Raw genomic sequence first — 21,895 nt, forward strand, 5'->3', positions numbered from 1 at the left:
CCCATCGAATTCCGCGACGGATTGAACCCGCGAGCTCCAGTTGAGCAGCGCAACGCCGTATATCCACTATACCGGGTGTTCGAAATTTAGGTTTAGGGGATTTTTAAAAATCTCCTGTGGCAGTTAGCACAATTCTCATTGATGAGCTGGGTTATTCGAAGAGGCGGACATTAGTAGCACGAGAATCGAAACACCTATTCAACTTATTAACAAAATTGATTAATGAACTTCTTAGTTAATTACTTTACGACACATATTGCAATTTACTAATTGTAGCCGGTGAGGTTGCAAGACGCATCCACTTGAAATTAATTTCCAGAATGACACCGACCGCGATAAATGACCCCGTACCCATTACTCCGCATTCTGTTACGCGAGTAAGGCGGAAACTTGAATAGAATGTTGCGCTGCAGTTTTTTTTTTTTTTTTTTCAATAACAATGCTTGCCGTAAATCTGAGTACCCGCCGCGGGGGCTCAGTTAGCTAAGGCGTTGCGCTGCTGAGGACGAGTTCGCGGAATCGAATCCCGGCCGCGGCGGCCGCATTTCAATGGAGGCGAAATGCAAGAAGCACGTGTGCTTGCGTTGTAGTGGACGTTAATGAACCCCAGGTGGTCAAAATTAATCCGGAGCCCTGCACTACGGCATGCCTTATAATCAGAACTGGTTTTGGCACGTAAAAAACCCCAAAAGAAGAAAGAAATCTGAGTACAAGGTGCCGGATGGGGCAGATATGCTTTACTTGTTTGAAGCGGCAAGCAGGAAGGTTACATATGTTTCTCCGTTTGCGTTCCGCAAGACCTACTGATGGAAAACTATATGCGGAACAATACACACGAGAGATACATGCTGCTTGAAGAACGAGAAAAATATTTGTTCTCCAAAGCTAGGAACCGTACAATAACATAGTAGAATGAAAGCCGACACTGCGGCCGCAATGCACGGGCAATCACCGAGCGACATTAAAAAATAAAATGAAGAGAAAGAAAGGCATTTGTTCTTAAGACATATATACATGTCATATTCGATTATGAACACCATTTGAGAGGTCTGAACGCAAATACCAGCGCGCGAAGTAGCGCGATTGACCCTGCCGAGCAGTACCGCCAGCAGTTTCCAACGGCGCGACCTTGATGCGGCCCAATCCAGTTCGATCGCAGCGCCGCCATAGTATTTTTCCACGTCGGGCGCCTCACTGCAAAGCATGCGCCGCCCCAGCCGCTCGTCCCACTCGACCATATTCTAGTACACTCTAGCTAAACTAGTACACTCTAGCCAGGCACTACACTTGCCTACACGAGCCTGCACGAAGTGTAGTTTAAAAAAAAAATAGCCAAGTCTAGTCCAAGCTTGAGCCGGCTTCCTTTTCCGTCATAGAGGAAGCAAAACTGTTTTCGGTGTACTTTCGGTTAGGCACCTCACAAGTTCACAACAATGGGAAAACAAAGCTCACTCAAAATATCCTCTGCGCCACTGTACCTCTGCTACGCCTCTGCTGATTGCCGCCGCACGAAACTGAGCCCGTTGCCGCGGATGATATTTGTCGTGCATGCGTAAAATAAAAGTAAGCAGAACGAGAGTCATGGCTATACGGCGTGTCATGAGCGTCGCTGCCTCAATATTCGTTTTTGTTTTTGTTATTTACACTGCTGCCCGATTTGCAAGTTTCTTGTCTTGGAGTTACAGCAGTTCTCGTACTGCCGCGATCCAAATGTCTCACAGTAAGTATTTTATGTTGTATTTTGCTACAGATTGTAATGCTCATTTTAAAACACGTGCCACCCGAAATAATCCATGCGCTATGAGTGAACGTAACGTCTAACTGGAGCGCAAAAACGTGTGCAATGAACACCATGGGGTTCAGAGAAATTTTGCAATAATTCGTAGCTTTAGCAACGCCACTTAACGATTTCCTCACGGAAATTACGTTAACGCAGTCGTTAACATGAGAGTCGCATGGCAACTTCAGTAAAAATGTATTCGTATAAAATGAAACTACGTCATTATGACTAACATCAATGTATTAAACAGAGAACTCGATGGCTAATTGTATGAAACGAAGGCGCTATGTTTTACAACGAATGCAAAAAACAAAAAAATATATAAAAAAGGTGCCACAGTGCATTACCGCGTCGCGTAGTGCCGTTTAATAGGACATGCATCTATACAAAAGCGTCTTGGAAGCATGACTACGCTTTCCATCGTATTTCCAGTGTAGATCAAATAAATAAAATTAAAGCCAAGACAATTTAGTCCATTGCTGTCTTCATTTTTCAGCTGCAGGAAAACATTTCTATAGTTATCCTTTTGTCACACGGCCACTTCCGCAGATTGAGCAAAGAAGCCAATCGCGACCGAGGAATTCAATCCGGATCGGGCTTGATCGCGATCAAAAGTGCTCCATGTGACACCCGCATTACAAATACGTTGTCAGCAATATGGAGAAGAACAAAGCGCATATGCAAATAACATGATTCTTGCAATGCTCTGAATCGGCGCTTATTAAATGCGGATTGTAAAATTCCGCTAGAATAAACCATCAAGGAAGTGATAGCTTTCCAGTTACCCTTCAGCATTTCTCAAATGGAGAGTGTGTCATGAGTGTGTGGCGTGAGCGTCGCCTTTCTCACCTCCTATGTACGTTATGTGAGCGCCTGCGCCAACCAATCAGGCGCCTTCCCCTCCTCTGCGCCTCCTACTTCACTCTTTACTCTTCTCCTCACTCCTGCTACCCTCTGTCGTGTTAGATCGCAGTTCACCTGCACCAACCAGTTAAAGAAATCCAAGTCCTTGGATTAACATTTTTTTTCGATCTGGTCGTGAAACCTGTCAAATATTTTTCGTAATGCCATATATGTTTAAACAGGAAAACACAGAGAAACAAATTCTGTGCTGTCTCCCTGTCTGTGTTTTTCCTGTGTTCATGTTTCCGTACATAGTGCGCGAAGAAAAATATGAACAGATGTCATATAATGGACATATAACATATTGGCTTACATGTAGTCCCAATAACTGTTTTACACAATTACGAATGTGCTGGTTGCCAGCTCTGTTCTCTATGCAGTGGAACAACAAATATGCCCCTTCAAGAGCACTTCTTTATAAAAGCAAAACTTTCTGTGCCTTCTTTCCCATGGTTTGGCATGTCTGCTCAGTTGGTTTCTCGCTGAGTAAACCGACTCTATCCTGGAGATAGCGAGTGCGAGACTGAAATGTGCTGTTGCGTGGCTCTTGTGGCGGGAATATCCTTGTCATGGCGAGCTCAATCGCTACATGGAAAAACACTGTGCAGAATATTATGTAGCATTTTAGTAACTGCTTCATGATTGGAGCATTCGTTTCACATAGACTGGAAGATGTGCGTTGGATCTGGATAACATTTTAAAATTAATTTATTGAGCAACTATTGTATCAGGAGTGTGTTAGGGAAACGTTTGCTGCCCTCAGAAACTGTGTCTGTTAAAAAGCAAGTCACTGCGCGCACATGTTTGGTCAATGTTATAAGTAATTGGACAGAAACCTCATGTAGTAGCAGTTTCTCATGTAAATAACTGAAGCACTTATTGATGTTTGTTTGAATGCACTGTTTTTTGCGCTCTGTCCTCCAACACCGCTACAGGAAAGTTTACGCCATTCATTGTATGGTGACTTAGTCGCCTGCCCTGGCAGGCGACTAAGTCAACGATGCTGTGCCATGTCGCAGCGGCTTTGGGCGACACACTAAGCTTTTCCATAGGAGTTTCGAGACCAGAAAAAAACATTATCAAAGGACTCTGCTATCGCATTAAAAGTAGAGCCAACTGATAACAGGCAATATACATATACCCGAAGAACATTGTGTTTGTTATGCACACAGTGTCGTCCTTGCTCGCCGCAGTATTCTGCCTGTTGTGTTCCATGTAAGTGCACACATTCACCGCATTCCTCTCTCTCTATCTCTTGGCCCAGCATGTTTTTGACCAAGTGATGGAGAGAAATGTGGTGAATGTATCCCCGCTGATGTCAAATTGACATCTCTCACCCATTCTTCGTAGAATGGGCGGAAGAAAACACAGAAGTAGGTGCTGCTTTAATGTCTATTTATAAATTTGTGTCTACAAAATAAATTCTGGTAGTCACGAGCCTACCAGGAGGCCCAGACTGGTAGGCTCTCTCTTCCTTGTATTTCCCTTTCCCCAGTGTAGGGTAGCCAACCAGACACTTTTCTGGTGCCTTCTCTCTTCTTTCTCTCTTGCCTCTTGTGGCTTCCAAAACCCATGCACACATGCTACCGCTCTAAAAGTCTGTGTCACGCATAAAACCCGGCACGAACTGCCAATGAAAAAGCTCACTCTTACATTGTTGCCGGGGCACAAGTTTAATCTCCAGTAGCGGGTTTTCTTCGCTTCAGAATTAAAGGTGGCCTGACAATGGAAATGACTGCCCAGTGTGTCACCTCTCTCTTTAAATGCACCAGAATGCAACCAATGCAAACTTATAACATGGTGTTCAAGGGGTCACAAAAATGTTTCGACCGTTGTACACTAATGCATTAATTTGGTGAAAAATTATTTTACAGACATGAATCTATAAGTGGACTTAACAGCAACGCCTCACCATGTGTTCTTTTTTCTTTTCGCACATTCTATGAAAAATGGGTGAGTTTTGTCAATCAGAAATCAGCAGGGATACGTATTCTTAATGCTATATGTTTATTGTTTATTTGTTCATTTGCATGGTACTTTTTCTAGTATTCACTTAAGTTTGAAGGTGTTGAAATTAGAAACTGCTATATCGACTTACAGAAAAATGCTATATACCGAATCTGCCTTTTTGACAAGGACGTGCTCCTACTGATTCGTCTGCTTTGGTGAAAAACAAACAAGGCATATTACCTTGCGGCTAGCCACATTGGTTCTAGTGCCGTTGGTTACTATGAGTGCGGATTGTCAAAACCGTGGTGGCGTTGACACAATGTATGTATATGGGCGCTGCGACATGCCATGCCATAAGCTGGAAGGAGTTGGGATTACAGAAGCGCAACCGTTAGTGGTGGCACACATTTTCATTCCTGTGAAGTGCATATCCCTTGCTGTATGACAAGCTTTGGTATTGTGCTTTGTCTAGGCTTGCACAAGCTGTATCCAGATGCATTACCTAAGCGTCATCACTTGCACTGAACAGAAGGCAATGAACGCTCTCAAACGTCACGAGCACTGGCTCAAACAATGAATGATAATACAATTGAAGTAGAAAACGCACTGTCAAATATGGCCCATGGGCAACCTTCTAATGACTACCACCAAGAAGATGGTACTTAAAAGAATGTGTAAAAGATTAAGAATCATCTTACATATTCAACAGCAATTCATTGTAGCTGCGTGATTAAAAAAAAACAAAAAACTTCTGTCCAGAAAAATTAATGCTCTAATGAAATTGACATCATGTTGGTCTCCATCTCGTTGCGTCCAGACGCCGCTCTCTTCTTATTTGTCTGTCACGTAACAATATAAAGGAAAAACATTCTATTTCATAAATTCGAATCATAAAACTATGCAGTTGCGATATCAAACATATTAGCGAGAAAGCTCGACAATTGGGAAACAGTGCTTGCAAAGAAAAATCTATTGATGTTTACAACTAAACCACTCTCCATGTGGCTGCTTGCTTCCTCCGCAATGGAAGTATTGTGTACTTGCCCAGCCACACAATGTCAGTGAGCGTCGGTCACCATGCCTTCATCTCAATACTACGTTGTCACAATGCCACACGCCTTTCCGCATAGATGGCATGTACACGCCACGCTCAAGAGCATGTTGTTGTGTGCCTTCAGTACTTTTGTTATAGATATGTTAGACACCATGAGTTACCCATGGGGAGGGCTTATGCGGCCCCCTCCAACTCTCTCTCTCCTCGCTTGCCTCCTTACTTAGATGTGGTTTCCCATTCTCCACTCCTTCAGGGCACGGTTGAGGTTGGTGAGATATATACAGCACCTCTCGCCCGTGTACGATGCCGGGCAGTACAGTGAAAGCTCGTTAATTCGGCCCCCGTTAATTCGGAAATTCGGATAATTCGGCCTGCTAATTCCCTCCCTTCAAAAATGTACATATGTCTATGGCAGCGAACTCTCGTTAAATCGGCACGAAATTACGCGTGCACCGCTTAATTCGGACTGGAGACAGGCCAATACCGGCGCTGAAGTGAGTTTTTGGAGTTTTGGAGCGCAGAAATCAGTACTGGCACGTACACACTAGCCGCAAAACGCGCGCGGCGCGCCGCCGGCGGCCAAAACGCAGCTGCGGCAGGGCGGCCACACCAACCGGCGGCGCGCCGCTGCGGCAATCACGTGACAGACTAGACTCTTCCCCCCCTCAACGTTGCCCCCCTTCTCGAACTAACCGCGTTGTCATGGCAATCGTGGAGCTCTTAGGTGCCTAGGGACATAATCGCTTAGGGACTTTTGAGGCACTGGTCTCCGCTGAGCGTGGCTCTCTTATCTCCGGGACCGGGCGCAGTGACCTTGCCAAGCGCAGCTCCTACGTGCGTAGGGAGCGAATCGTTTAGGGCGCGTTGAATATCTGGCGGTGTCTGGGCCACGCCGGCCGCGCTGTAGCGTTTGTTCAGGGCCGTTTATAGTCCGACGTAACGCGAGCGTGCACGCTACGTCACGTTGGCGGAAACGAACCTCTCAACGTAACCGGCGGCTTCCGACGCGGCCCGATGGGCACGGCTCCTGACCCATTCGCGCGTTGGTCGCGCAGAATGCGCCAACCCACAATGCATTTAGCGCGAAGAAATAAAGGCGCCCACTCCACTTCGCCGATGGTCGCAGACAGCCCTTCAAAGCGGCGCGCGGGCTTGTGATCATATTGCGCATGCTCCGAAGATAACAGCCGACGCGCGCGCGTCGGAAGAGATGGCGTTTCGGCTGGCGCAGCGTGGCTGGCCGCGAACGATGCTGACCTGCGCGCCGATAACGTCGGACTAGAAACGAGCGGTCGGGCGGGTCCGCATGACACCAGTTTCCCGCGCGCACGTCAGGGAAGCGGACTGCTCTCATTGGTCTCCTTCATGCGCGGCACGCGGCAAACCGCAAGAAATCGGTCCTGGAGCGATCCCTTCTGCGGCTAGAAAAACCCGTTTCGCGGCTGCTTTCACGGCGCGCGCGTCTTGGCACGCCGCGACGTGAGCCGAAAGAGACGCGGCGCGCGCCTCGGCGCACGTCGCGGCACGCTTGCACTGGACGGGTTGGCGCATGTGCGAAAAGTCGACCTTGCCGCCCAGCTTTCGACGAAAAAACAAACAACCATCACGGACTTCTTTACGAAGTGAAGGTATGGAATAAAAGCCTTGTTCATATGCATATTTTGTTGTCCATTCGATAATTCGGCATTCGGATAATTCGGACATTTTTTTTACTCCCTTGAGATCCGAATTAACGAGGTTTGACTTATATGCGCATGATGCGCTGTGGGCCATGCTTTCTTTTTGTTTGGCTGGTCCTTCAGTCGCTGCATCCAAAGTGTGTTGCTTTCTTTGCATTCCTTTCTACCATACCAAAAAACATTGTTGCGGCGCAAGGACATGTTGTAACATGGTCAGACTTCAAATTTGTTATTTTTCTTCTTTGGTGGCAGCCCATCACTCACCCCCGAACAAAATTTCTGGCTATGCCACTGCCAGTGATGCCCTTGCCTGATGGTTGGTACTGCTGTGCGCAGGTACTGCCGTACCTGTTCTAAATGGAATTTGTTGACTTTGCCCATCCTGCCAAATTTAGAGAACAGAAAAGGCTGTTCTCATTCACAGTTTAGATGTGCAGCTGAAATAGCTAAATTAGCCCAAACAAACATGTGCAGCTGTTGTGGATCAAAAAGGAATTCACTCAAGCCAATGCCAGTGTGCAGCTGTGCACTCGGAGCATGTACGTTCATTTGCTTTCCACCACTTTACTAGCGAACATATTGCTGACCATGAGAGCGTGCCATTATTGATGAAAAAAAGTGGATTAGAGCGCTCTTTAAAGCATGTACTTACATTCACATGTCAACAACAATTACCCTGTATTGTGCATTTAATGACAGTCCATTCTGCTACTGCATAGAAACCTGGACTGTAGCATGTTGTCTGATTTATTTCAGTTCATGCACAGTACTGTTACTCTAGCTCAGTCCCCCTGGCACTATACTTAGCTCACTGAATATGGTCCTGGCATTCTGATGTATCAGCTAGTATGAAAGCCAAATCTTCTTTATGTCATAAACCACAGACAACTTAGTAACTCAACAAATACCCAGTTTTCGTTTGATACAATTTTCTTGTACCAAAGATGTATTTGAATTGTGGTAATCAAAGAGTTTGTTTTGCAAGTGTTAAACTTTGGAACACATTACTTACAACACTTAAAAACTTGTCTTTCAAATCTATGCACTGCAATTATACGGGGTGTTTTCTTAAATGAAAATTGTGAAAACACAATTTTCAAGATCACCCATGGCATATATAGCACAATTCTACGTATTGAGCTAGATCACTCTTAGAGCCGGATATGTTTTACTCAAGAAATCAAGATGAAAATTTGACTAATAAACAACATCCAACTAATTAACTTTCAAACTAATTTATGGCACGTATTGCAATGTATTAATTGTAGCCGATTAGTTGTGAAGTCATAATTAACCATTTGGAATGCCTTCTGAGGATAGCAGCAAGATATGCGGTCCCAAAGTTTACGACGAAATGCATTGGAGTTGCAATAATTTTTGAGCTTCAATGCATAAAAAGGCATTTGTTAAAGTGAGGTGAACAGCAGTGCATTCTAGCGCAAGTTTGACTGTGCTTTTCTTAAAACTGGTGCTAGTTTCAAAATTTGTTCCAAGTAGATGTGCCCTGTGAAATCACTGGCTTCAATTCCTGTATTGTTATACGTGCACCAACGTAATGTGTGCTAACATAATTAGTTAGAAATTTTATTAGTGAAATTTTGTTCATTATTCAATTATGCATCTGATTTTCAGTCTAAGTAATGTCTGCGTCTTTCAATAATCCAGCTCAATAAATAGATCTGTGTAATATGCCACAGGCGATTTTTTAAAATTCTGCTAATGAGAAAATAAAGCACATGGTATATTGCTTTAGTGACTTTCTGTAAAACAGCTTTTTTGTTGTTTGATGATTATAAAAAGTGGTAACCCACATGATTCATCTGTCATAGCTATTGCATAACTTTCTTTATAGAGTTTATCATGTATATACGAGTGTTTTTTATTTAGTCTTATTTTCTTTTCCAACTTGCATACCACCTGTTGCATGTCTTCACAAGAGGTCCTACTGCCAGTCTGGGATGTTATTCTGTATTTATATGAAATAAACATTGTAATTAGGAACAAACCAATGCAGCAAAGCTGCTTGAGCACGTGGACTGTGTGCTGCAGCTGTTCTCTGTATGAGTGCATGTGTGGAATGGGTTCTGAAAATCTGCAGGGAGACAGGGGGGGAGGAGTGAGAAAAAAGTCCAGCGAGGTTAACAATAGTGTGGGAAGGGATTACCTTTTGCAAAGAAATAAGATGCAGCAGCATCTGGCAAAAGGTATATAGCATATTTTCCAGTGTATAAGTCATTCTTTTTCTGAATTTTTTGTCGGTGCGTCTGATAGAACGACTTATATACGTTTGTCTTTCGGAAAAACTGCCATCAAAATCGGATTGTATGCTATGGCCTTGCGAAGTGCACTGGGTTGACCTCCTCTGCCACTTAATTGCTATGGGTTCTGTGCACGCTATGGAGGTACCGGGTTCTTCTCGTGATTGAGTTGCTGAGCGCCGTGCGAGAAGGACGGAGCAGCAGCGAAAGTGGCGGCAGGCCGACCGCAAGTCAACCGACCCCGAAGTAGGCACATCTGCAGACCGCTTTCAAGATCCGTGCAGACTCGCGTTCACGAAGTGAAATTTCACTGTAATTGTTTTAAATCGCTTACCGAATGAACAGGTGCATCTTATACACCGGTGCGACTTATATACGTTTTTTTCCAGAAAAACTGCCGTTTTGAGGTGAGATATTCGTTTTGAGGCGACTTATACAAAGGTGTGAGTTATAGACCGGAAAATACGCTACTACCTTCCATGCTATGGCTTGCCGGTCCTGTGCTCAAGTATGTATATCTACATTGGTTACCATACAAATACATTTTTGGGCCTGCCAAAGCCACAAAGGGCTTGAGGGGCAGTGCCTGGCATTGGTGGTCACAAAATGTACAATAAAACATTCAACAGCAGTCAGTCGAGAAAGAAAAACACACATGTAGCAAAGAAAGAAAAGAAGGCAAATGCTGTAAAACATGTGCACGAGTATACATGTTCAGTGATTGCACTTATTGTAGGCTCCTTCAATGCAATTCTGGAGCGCTTGCCGATTGACTGCAAGGCAGGCCGTCTGAGTCACGAGGTGAGAGTTACCGGCAGTGAGACTTTTGTCAGCCTCATCTTCGCACTATATCACCACACTCTGCTAGAGTAAAAAATAATAAACAAAAAGTTACAGAATGCTGGTAGTTATCTCTTCATGCTGTAGAAGTGCAGTGCATAAACTTCATTCTGAGAACACAGCAATGAGAAAAGAAATTCATAGAAAAAGGTTTCTATTTTTCCAGAACTAAATGGGGGAGGGGGTGCATATTTTTGTGATAAGTATTGTAGGGAAAAAATACAGAGTGAAAACAAATGAAGGTGGAGATGATACACCAAGTACAAAAACTTTGCAGGATTGAAATTTATGAAAAAAAGTTTATCTAAAATTTGGTACATTTAAAAAATATCCATGCTTGCATTGCTGTAAATTATTTATTCATAAGGCATATTTGTAGCCTATGAACACCACAGCAGTATGAAGTCTAGATTACAACAAGAAGCATGAAGCTTTAAGGAATCAAAGAAAGATTAAGGAGTTAAGAATGAATTTGCTCAACAGCACACTAGCAACCCAGTGAAAACACTTCATCCACAGGACATCCGAATTGTGTCCCAAAGATTGTGCACCGTTTTGGAAACAAATTGCACAGCCGTTGATGTCTAGTTTTGAATATCCTTCCACAGACATCCCAAGGATATCGCATAATGGACCTTTTTTGGCGTAAACATGAATATGTGTATGCCAAAAAAAGCTCCGAGTTTCCTCTAACAGAATTATTTTTTTGCAAGTTCGAATTACAATGTCAATGTTCTGACACAATTTACTTTGGAAACTTCAGTTAGTTCAATGAGCCACTTTGACGTGGTGGGAGGCCTAGAAGAATGAGGAGTATACTGCACTTTCGCTCAGGTGCACATGATGTATATGAAATGAATGATTGGACGACATCTCGTCTGGTTGGGGAGTAGATTTGTATTAGAAAGACAGTTAACCAAAATGGTGGTGTCATTTCGGCTTCCATGCCTTGTTCACGCTGAAGATGTATATGTTCTTGATGCAGGGGGGCTCTGCCTTCTGTCACACGTGTGCTGCGAATGTAAAGGACATTATAGCAAGCACTGAGCTAAAGGCCCTTGCACATAATGTATGCTGCATGTGCCCCTGATGTCACTCATGGACATGCAAAGGATGTTCGCAGGACATGGAAAGTGCAGCTAAACGATTGTGTGAGGCACATATTCAACACATGCCTAGGATACCCATGTCCTGACAGTAGATGTCTATAGGATATCCATAGAACGTCATTGTTGTAACTCGGGATGAAGCTTATAATTAGCCTATTTAAGGCGAACTGGCAAATGGCATGCCATTGTGGGAGTCAAATCGGCAGCTGACATCATGGAAAAATCGGTTATGCCAGTGAAAAACCGCCCAGGTGGCAACCCCCCCCCCCCCCCAAAAAAAAAAAAAAAGTCCTGATAAGGCACTCGGGTCAAACTGCAAGTACGAAAAAAATGAGGCCACGAGACAGTGATGTGCCAAAGAGCTTTATGCAACATGAGGAGAAATGTCAATGCTGTGAAGACAGTATTCAAGCACTTGTTTGCTGTAATGCACTGTCATAAAATTTCGTAGGAGTGCATTGCCTGAGAAATACTCTATATCTATAAAATGGCAAATATTGTTTCAGTGACCCTATAAGGAAACTATTAAGCATTCATGCTTATGAATATAGAGCATTTACATGAACTAGCTTACATGAGAGCCACACAAAAAAGCAGAAAAATACCATTCAAGAAAACGGTCAGGCAAGAAGACACAATCTGTCCAGTGCTATTTCTGCATGCCTAGTAGAAGTAGTCACACTATTAAACTGGGAAAGATTAGGGGTGAGGGGTGAATAACGAATATCTCACCAACCTGCAGTTTGCAGATGACATTGTCTTGTTCAGCAACACTGGAGATGACTTGCAACAATTGATTGAGCACTTTAGCCAGAAAATTGTAAGGGTGACAAAGGTAACAAATGTGATAACAAAGGTGACAAAGGTAATCTTCAATAGCCTGGCAAGAGAAAGAAAATTTATCATTGGGGCAGTCAGCCTTTAGTATCTGTGCAAGAGTATGTTTATTTAGGTCAGTTACACACAGACAAAGGAATGTTCCAGAAGAACAAAAATAAGTTTCAGTGCATACAGAATGCGTTACCAAGGCACGACCAGCAGCTTACCGCTATCCTTGAAAGGAAAAGTGTATAATCATTGCATTCTGCCAGTACTAACATATGGGGCACAAGTTTGAAGGTTAATAAGGAAGCTTGAGATGAAGTTAAGGACTGTGCAATGAGCGATGGAACAAAAGTGCAGCAGAGCCCATCTCATGATGACTGTCAACAGTAATGCGTTAGGATTTCAATAAATATAGCGACACAACGTATTGCCACCATCGAAATGAGGCCTGCACTGCAGCCGGACTCATCTTTCGCGCTTACCTAATAACACTCGGTGCCATCTAGCGTCACCATCACGAAGCCGGCCTCTGAAATGCATGGCACGCCGGTGCAGTGTGAGCACTGTGGCAACCATGCTCTCTGGACACGGTGCGCCATTTAGAGGCAGTCTGCACGTGGCCTCAGAGAAGCATGGCGCACCTGCAAACGCTGTTCCTTCCTCCTGGGAGATTGCGCTGACCCGCAAGAGCAGTGACAGCTGATCCAGCGGGGTGGCATGAGGGCCCTCAACTAAGGGCTCCATCCTACACCCCTCGCTTGCCACACACTCGGTAACCCAAGTTGGCGAGAGGTTCATTGAAGAGCGGAACGTACCGAGTGCATTCATGGGGCAGCTCGCTAAAGCGAAAGGTGTACATTGAAAAGCGGCACACACCCAGTGTATTTGTGGCACAGCCTGCTAATGCTTTGGGCTGCTGTCCATGAGGATCCCTTGTGACGTGGGTCTGCTCAGCATGGGAGAAAATTAAAGATCTTTTTCATCATTGTAGAGTAGCTCGTTCCCAGTGGCACATGCCTGGTTACCCAAGTTGGCGTGACGTTCATTGAAGAGCGGCACATACATACTGGCACGTACCCAGTATTTCAAGTATTCCAGTGCCGTTTGTACAGTGACCCATGTCGGCTTGAAAGAGGTGCGCTGAAGAGTGGCACGTATTTACACACTGCCACATGCTCAGTGACCCAAGTCGGTCCGATGATTGGATTTGAACCCTTTTACCTCAGCAGAGCAGCCTGATGCACTACCCATTCCACCACTGACTACCCAGTGACCTAGGTAGGCAGGAAAATGTAGATACAAACATAGATAGATATATACAAAGATAGATAGCCCCCGGAAAGTGTGTCAAGTACTCCAAGATTGCTAACACATTAAAAAGTGTCATATGTAATGTTAGGAGACGGGAAGACAGCAGTGTGGGTTACAAAGCAAACGAGGGTAGCGGATGTTCTAGTTGAAATTAACAGGGGGAAATGGAGCTTGGCAGAGGGCAGATAACCAGTGGTCTAGTAGAGTTTATCAATACTTACCAAGGAAAGGGACGTACAGTTGAGAATGGGGTCAGCTGGCTCAAGACAGGGGTAATTGTTGATTGCTGAGAAAGGCCTTGCATGGTCCTGCAGTGGATATAAATTGGCTGATGATGATGACAAAAGCCTATCTGAGATGTTGCAGTCATGAAAATGCTAGCCAGTTAGGCTGACCCTGCCCAATGCACTTGGAAGGCTCACGTCTGTAGTTTGCAGCCAGCAGCAGAGGCATGCTGCATTCACGCAGATTGGCCTGGTGAGCTGATCATGAGTTGGGCTTGTGTGGCGTGAGCATCCTTTCTGCAAAAATGGCCACAGGTCAGAGACTATCAAATTAGCATAGATTCGTTACCATTGCTTGTATTTACCATGGCACAGTTTCTTCACTCGTGAGTGCATTTGTGGCCCTTCCCAACTGATGCAGGCCCCCTTATGTGCACGCTGTGGGACGTTGGCCTTGCACTGCAGTTCTGCTTCCAGCACAGTGTTCTTTGCTGGCCAAAAGTGTGCAGAGCGTTGGAAAGCGTCTGTGGAGTTCTCTCGAGAAGTGTTTACTTGCTCGCCAGCTGCCTGTCACTAAAGGTAACAATGTCGGTGGTGGTCCACAGCCGGGTGTACAGAACAACACAGTTTCAGCTCCTGATTCTGCTGTGGCTGCCAGTGGACAGTCACATTCTGTGGGCCATCGAGGAAGGTTCTCCGCTCTGGTGGACACTTCCTGCCACCCATGGTGTCTGCTGGGCTGTCATCTACATTGGCTGCGTCATCACAGACCTTGGTGAACTGGCTGGAATCAAACAGGTAAAGCTGCACTGTATACTTCATTCATGTGTCCCGCACTCTTTTTCAGTTACAGAATAGTTCGATTCAGGTTTAGTGAGTGCACGACTGGCAAAGGCGACGACGTACTCATCGAAGCCAGCCTTACTCTGAGCGAGAACGACACCAAGGCCGACACTACTGCCATACGTGTGAATTTATGTTGGAGCGCTTGGGTCGAAATGGCGCAGGATTGGGGGAGATGTCAAGAGACGACGCAGCTTCGTGAATGCGGCATCGCAATCCAGTGACCAGGTCGAAAGGTTGTGGTCACCGCCAAGAAGCTGCGTTAAAGGTGCTATTATGATGGCAAAATTGCGGATGAAATGGCGGAAGTATGACGCTAACCCAATGAAGCTGCGCAGGTCTTTCAAGGCCTTTGGTCATGGAAACTGGTCAATAGCTTGTAGTTTCGCCAGATCAAGGAGTACACCTTCTTTCGACACAACATGGCCAAGGATGACCAGCTGCCGGGCAGCGAAGCGACACTTCTTCAAGTTAAGCTGAAGGCCAGCATCGGCGACGCATTTGAGAACGCGTTCAAGTTGAAGTAAGTGGGAAGGAAAGTCCGGTGAAAAGATAACGATGTCGTCCAGATAACACAGGCATATCTGCCATTTGAGGCGGCGCAAGATTTTGTCCATCATTTTTTCAAATGTGGCAGGCACGTTACGCAGGCCAAATGGCATCACGGTGAATTCAAATAAACCGTCAGGTGCGATGAAGGCCGTTTTTGGATGGTCTGACTCAGCCACTGGCACTTGCCTGTATCCGGATCGTAAGTCTAAAGATGAGAATTCGGCGCCTTGGAGGCAGTCTAGCGTGTCGTCAATGCGGGGTAGTCGATAAACGTCCTTGCTGGTGATCTTATTGAGGCGCCATGAGTCCACACAAAAGCGAATTGTGCCATCTTTGTTTTTGACAAGCACTACAGGAGAAGCCCAGGGACCGTGCGAAGGTTGTATGACACTGCGTTGGAGCATGTCTCCATGCTCAGCGATGACGCCACGCTCTGTGGCGGATACACGATACGGCCTCTGGCGTAAAGGCGCATGGTTGCCAGTGTCGATGTGATGGACAACAGTGGAAGTACGGCCTAAGCAAGATGGTTGTAGGTCGAATGATGTGCGAAAGCGGTCAAGGAGATCGACGATCTGGGCATGCTGACTTGGAGTGAGATTGGGATCAATACATCGGGAAAACGTTGGGTCACACGGCGGCGGCGGAGGAGAAACTTGAAGGGCCATAGCGTCAACCTGAGGAGAAGCCGGGTCGTCAGGCACATCATAAAGGAAGCTTGGCTCGATTGCATCAGCATAACCAAGACACTCATTGTGGAGCAGGCTAGCAGGGCAAGGAAACAGGTTCAACACATAAAGTGCGCTGGAACCTTGTCAAATGGCAAGAAGGGCAAAAGAAAGCAAGAAGGGATGACGGCGCGCAACAAGTTTAGACGGTGTGCCAAGAACTGTGAAGTCGGAAAACCCAACGCAGGAAACGGGTACAAGTGCGGCAGAGTATGGAGGAATCTCGGTGTTGGCGATGATGAACACACGACCAGAAGTGTCATCAGTATCTTCAAAAACGTTGGTGCCGAATGGTGACAGAGCGGGTTCAGCACGGGCACAATCTATAACGGCATGATGAGATGACAGAAAGTCCATTCCTAAAATCATGTCATGGGAGCAGCAGGGCAGAATAGTGAACTCAACACAGTATAAAGTGCCGCTTATAACAACACGCATGGTACACTTCCCTAAGGGTTCAATCGGCGCAGCACTTGCTGTGCGTAATGAAATGGCAGAATAGGGCGTCTCAACTTTTCTTAGTTGAAGACGAAGCTAGTTCGAAATCACTGATATTGATGCTCCCGTGTCTACAAGCGCATGAACGGCAATGTCTTCTGCATAAACTTCAAGGACGTTCGCAGGAAATAAATTAGGTCTTGAGGAGTTAGTTGATATCGCAGTTCTTGCCTCCGGAACTGCGTTCCTTAGTTTTCCTCTCGGATAGCTTCAGGGCGACGGACAAGCGGCGACAGAGAATGCCGACGGGGTGACGGAGACCGACGGGTATTGAAGGTTTGGGAAGCAGGAGGTGAGGCTGAGCGGCAGTAGCGGAACGGAACGGAGAGTCGAAACCGTTGCTTGGTGCCCTCGGAGAATCCAAAGGATACCATCTGCGCCGGTGCTAAACCGTGCTACATGCCCAGGCAGGCCGCACGAATAACAGATAGGGCAGTTGTCATGGGTGCACAGTGGATTGAGAACAGCGGGCTGAGACTGATGGAGATATTGGCGAGGTGGGCGCACGGGCTGCTGTGGCGGCCAGTAGCTGCTTGTAGGTGCATATGTTGCAGCTACTTGCGGAGGTGAGGGAAAGGCGCTGGTAGGTCTGGATTGAACAGCTGCAGATGGAGGCCTTGGATTCACGACAACAGCAGCGTACGTAAGTGGAACAGGCGTAGGAGGCCGTTGATGAGCAAGTGGTACGGCGTTAGCAACGTGTTCTTGTATCACCTGTGGAGATGGGTTTGCACAAGGCTTACCCTACGAGCGACGGTCAGAAAAGGGTACGACAGGGATTGTTCGGAGATCCAGGTTTGCAACACCTTCCACCAAATGTCATGAAGCAGTTGGGGAAGTCAGCATTCGTGACTAGAATGATAAAGCAACGAGAGGTAGCACAGCCGATCGAGCACCGAAACAAGGTCTCTCTCTCTCATAGCCACATCCCCACTGCTCCTTATTTCACAGTACAAAAGAAATAAATGCATAAATGATGTGCTGAATTATTGTTGCAACTACCTCTGTGATATGTTGAGGCTTGATCTTTAGGTGCTAAGTAAAACTCCTGAAAGAGGATCTTAAAACTGCATTGAAGCTATGCATAGAAGAAAGTACCCACTTCAAATAAATGAAATAGACATGTGCTGAATGAGTTCTGCTAGGTGGAACAAGTTTAATGTAAGATATCCTGGTTTCAAAATTCTTTTCAGCCAGACAGTCGCAGAATATCTGTAAACAAAGCCATTCATGAGCTGTGTGGCTGGGAGTCTGTATATGCACTGTGCCATGACAAGCTATATCTGGCAAGTCATGCCAGTCACTGTAGTGGCATCATTTAATTCCACCAGTGTGGTTTTCAGCTCCCATTTCAAGAAAGTTTGTTGCAGCAGATAAGTGCTCCCTAAATGTGCAAATTCATTTTCTATATTCAAAGTATACTTCTGACATTTCCTATATGTTCAGCACATCTAAACATTTTAAACTTAGAATTATTCAGTTACTTTTACGGTGTCCGAGCAAACCACTCAGTGCCAAAACTTCGAAAATATTTTTGATTCAGGATCCAAGTCAACTATTTCCTGCCTAGTGTACCTAAAAAGCACCTAGGCTGATAAACAATGCTATCAAAAGCAGTGATGCAGTGACGACACAGATGCACGAGTCAAAGCAACAAAATAGTAACAGCAATACTATTTTTCAGTTCAAATGCGGTTCGAATTCAGGCAAATTTATGAACTATCATTTTGAATACTATTCGATGCTCTGCCTGCAACACATCATATTGATGAGAAGATCGTGTGCTTTTTTTTTTTTTTCTTACTCAACAAAGACGTGAATGTTTATCCTTGAACACTGCTCCTGCCAATTACTGTAGTGACATAGGAAGAAAAATAAATGTGGGTGTTTGTAAGATAATAAAATGTAAAATGCAGCAGACCCAACGAGTTGAAATTTTCACTGTGACTAAATGTACAGAGAGCACACACGCACGCATGCACACACACACACACACACACACTATACCGAGCCTCTGTTTGGAATATTTCACTTCAAAAACTGAAACCAAACCGTGGAGTGGTGCATTTGTCATGCCTCTAGCAGACACCTATGAGTGACACAGCATTTACACCTCACCACACTCGAGCATGAAGCAAGCGTCCTTATCAACACACGATTTCACTGAATTGGTGTGGTATCGCATGCTGGCTTCTTTTGAGCTCAGCGCATGGGCTAATTGCGCCTGCTCAAAAGTGTCAGTCATCTTACCAAAGGTCATGATTAATATGCTGTGGCCACATTGATGCGCCCCTCAGCGTCCTAAATGTGAAAAGAAAAAGACTTCAAGGCACTGCTGCTGCGTCAGGTCGCAACAAAGTGGCTGTGAGCAGCTGAGCAAATGTGCACGTATAGGGGGAAAGATAAATGGCAAGCGTGGTCTGACGCGGCGTCCTGCTCGGCTAGCGAGCTGCCCAGCTAGCAAGCTGCCTCCAGGTGAAAAGTGAGTGCTAGCGACACTACTGCCCTGTTGCCTTTTCCCTAGTATTTTCCAAGTTGAGATTTCAAGATAGCTGGAGCCCAGTGAAAACACACATGGATTGACACCATGGGCGGAAATAAATTTCGACTTAACTAATTTTTCGAGATATCAGAGTTTGAGTTAACAATAGAGGGTTTACTGTGCCTTCTGTTGATCTCAAAAATGACACAGTGCTAGGTAGCATAAACCCATCTAGAAGACGTCTACATTTGAGCTTGTTCAAGCCAAGATGTTGTCTACAATCCGACTTGTACAAGCTGAGCAAATAGCCCTAGAACTCTACAAGCGTTCCTGTAGCCAAGCTAATGCTCCCTCCGTATTCATCTTGGGGAAGTCTTGGCAAGCTGTTAGTTAGACTATGTGTAGAACTTACGTATGAAGGCTTATTTTGCTTACCCAAGAAAATATGCAATCTGCACTGAAAAAACAAAAACTAATGTATACGTAATCGTGTAGGAGTCATGAGGGTGGTAGAAAACTAGGTGGGGTGATGAAGTTAGGAAATTTGCAAGCGCAAGTTGGAATCAACTAGCACAAGACAGAGATCGCAGGGAGAGGCCTTCGTCCTGCAGTGGGCAGAAATGTAGGCTGATGATGATGATGATGATGTAATTGTGCAATTATGAAGATCGCTGGTACTGGTATGCTTTTCTTGGATCCGGTGGTGTGATCCAGGATTTCTAGGAAATGTACTATCGACCAAAAAAGTTTATGGACCACGGGATCTCAGAAAACGCTAAATATCCAAGCAGCCTTTAAAAGTAGCTAATAAAACCTTACATCACAATGTTGTTCGCATATACCAGTAGAGGCTGGAAATGAGAATGCCAGGCTGCATTTTGAGGCTGTGGAGATATTCGGTTTTATGTCAGATCCTGTGGTCCGTAAACTTTTTGGGCCGATAGTACGTGTTGAATATGACTGGCTTTAACTTGAAAATTAAAACACAGCAAAAGCTACTAATCTGAAAGAAGTTGTGTATTATGTGCTGAATGCATGCTTTTGCAAAGGCACACATTATTAAAAGCAGCTGCATAGATTCCACAATTTGTAATAAAATCTGTCAAGGTATAACATGTTCGGAACGCCGTTGTATGACATGTATAAATATGGCAGCCATGTCACCAAAATGACATTGTATTCTAAAAGAGCCAAGGACTGGACATTTGGGAACTTCTACTGAGCCACAACAGCCCCAATATGAAAAGACTGCGATGATTCCTACACCATGATGTCATAGATCTGCTCAAGCTTCCTATGGGTAAATGTGAACTAGTTGTATTCTGAAAAAGCCATGTCGTGAGTGTTTACTGAACCACAACAGCCAAAATATGAAAAAAATGCTTTGTAATTTGTGACGCTGCACTGGCATACATGGGGGTTTCGGTGCGAAAGACAAAAATTATAGTACTTTGACCATCATTTTGCCTTCTAATAATCAACCTACTATCACAAAAACAATGGAAGTAGTTTTCCAACAATACTTTATTAATCTAGTCTCATTCTGTTTTTCACTTCAGTGTCGCTACGCACCCCTTGTGTCACCTTGGTGGTACATCCAATCTAGGGCCTCGGCCAAGAGTGTGCTCATACCAGTATCACATATACTACACAGTGAACCAAGTTGTCTACCACGCTGCAAGACCAGCTTCGTGGCCCAAGCTATAGCATGGGTCACTGGATATGCGATAGACTGCATACCGCAAACTGGATAAAGTTCCCAAAGTAAAAATGTGAAAACACTTTTTGAACCTCAGTTATTGATACTAGCTCTGCATCATAAACTCTGGCACTTGATATACTCCAGCCCCTTTGTTCTTGTACAACTACATCCAGCTGATGTCTCTCTTCTTTCTAGGTTTGGTACAGTGCAGAAAGCAGCAGGTACACCAGCTCAAAGTCATGGCAATTGGAGCACTTGCTGCAGCACATGAGGCATCCTAGCTTTGTGGCACTGAGTGTCATTCTCTGGTTTTACCCTCTGATGACCTTGGACCGGGCTGTTCTGGCACTTACTTTCACACTCTACCCTTTTGGCTGGTTCAAGGCTCAAGTGAAAGATTACGAATATTGCCACTGCTTCTGGAGATCCAAGCTGGCGGACCTGTTTCCCAAAGCTGCGTCACAGTGAAGCAGCTTTGTGGCTTCACTACGACTGTGGCTTTAAACCTTGAAGCCATTTTGTTGTAAGAACAGTTATCCTGCATCAAGTGATCATCATTTAGGTTGGTAGCAGAATGCTTGTAGGTGGCAACACAAATTTTATTGTTGCTTTCACGTGGACATTAGCCACTGTTGCTAGCTCCTACAACTTTAGCCATTGTACAGGACATGATTTGTGCACAAATCTCTGCATTATGTATGTAGTGTTATCCTTAGCTCCACACTGCCATTTGTATATTCCACATCAACCAAGCTTCCCCAGCTTTATTTATTAATTCTAAAACACACCTTTTCACAGCAGCTATATATCATTCTGGTGAGGCTGTGCCGATTTAGTTGTCTCTCTTGCAGTAAACATGCTGCACACATGACGAATTCTTATGATATGGGGAATTTTGTTCTTAAAAAAAGAGTAAAAGTGATACATTTCTCAATGAACTGCTTCCGACAGTTTTCTTTTGCGAGATATTCTGTTGGCACTACCAAGTGTGTATCACTGTCTTCGCGATAATTACAGCTGCCTAGATGTAAATGTTGTAGGAGTTTAGTGCATTTTATATAGGCCGTTACAAGGTCTTTGTACGAGTACATGCATCTCAATGGCTCTGCAGTAGTACGATCATGTGATTGACGCATGGCTTGGATGACTGACATGGC

At 44.9% G+C, this 21,895-nt stretch overlaps 1 protein-coding gene across 2 annotated transcripts; it reads left to right on the forward strand.

Annotated features, from left to right (window-relative positions):
• Nucleotides 1–1,461: 1,461 nt before the first annotated feature.
• Nucleotides 1,462–21,622, forward strand: LOC119449328 (nurim homolog). 2 transcript variants are annotated; one of them, XM_037712493.2, is made up of 4 exons: nucleotides 1,462–1,720; nucleotides 14,355–14,512; nucleotides 14,567–14,731; nucleotides 20,934–21,622. In XM_037712493.2, the coding sequence occupies exons 1-4, from the start codon at nucleotides 1,549–1,551 to the stop codon at nucleotides 21,204–21,206; spliced, it is 768 nt and encodes a 255-aa protein (XP_037568421.1). In that variant the 5' UTR covers nucleotides 1,462–1,548; the 3' UTR covers nucleotides 21,207–21,622. The 2 variants fall into 2 exon arrangements, with proteins under 2 accessions (XP_037568421.1, XP_049521131.1); XM_049665174.1 differs by having other exon boundaries at nucleotides 1,532–1,563.
• Nucleotides 21,623–21,895: the final 273 nt, after the last annotated feature.

The sequence above is a fragment of the Dermacentor silvarum genome, chromosome 4, assembly GCF_013339745.2.
Source record: "Dermacentor silvarum isolate Dsil-2018 chromosome 4, BIME_Dsil_1.4, whole genome shotgun sequence".
Classification (NCBI taxonomy): domain Eukaryota; kingdom Metazoa; phylum Arthropoda; class Arachnida; order Ixodida; family Ixodidae; genus Dermacentor; species Dermacentor silvarum.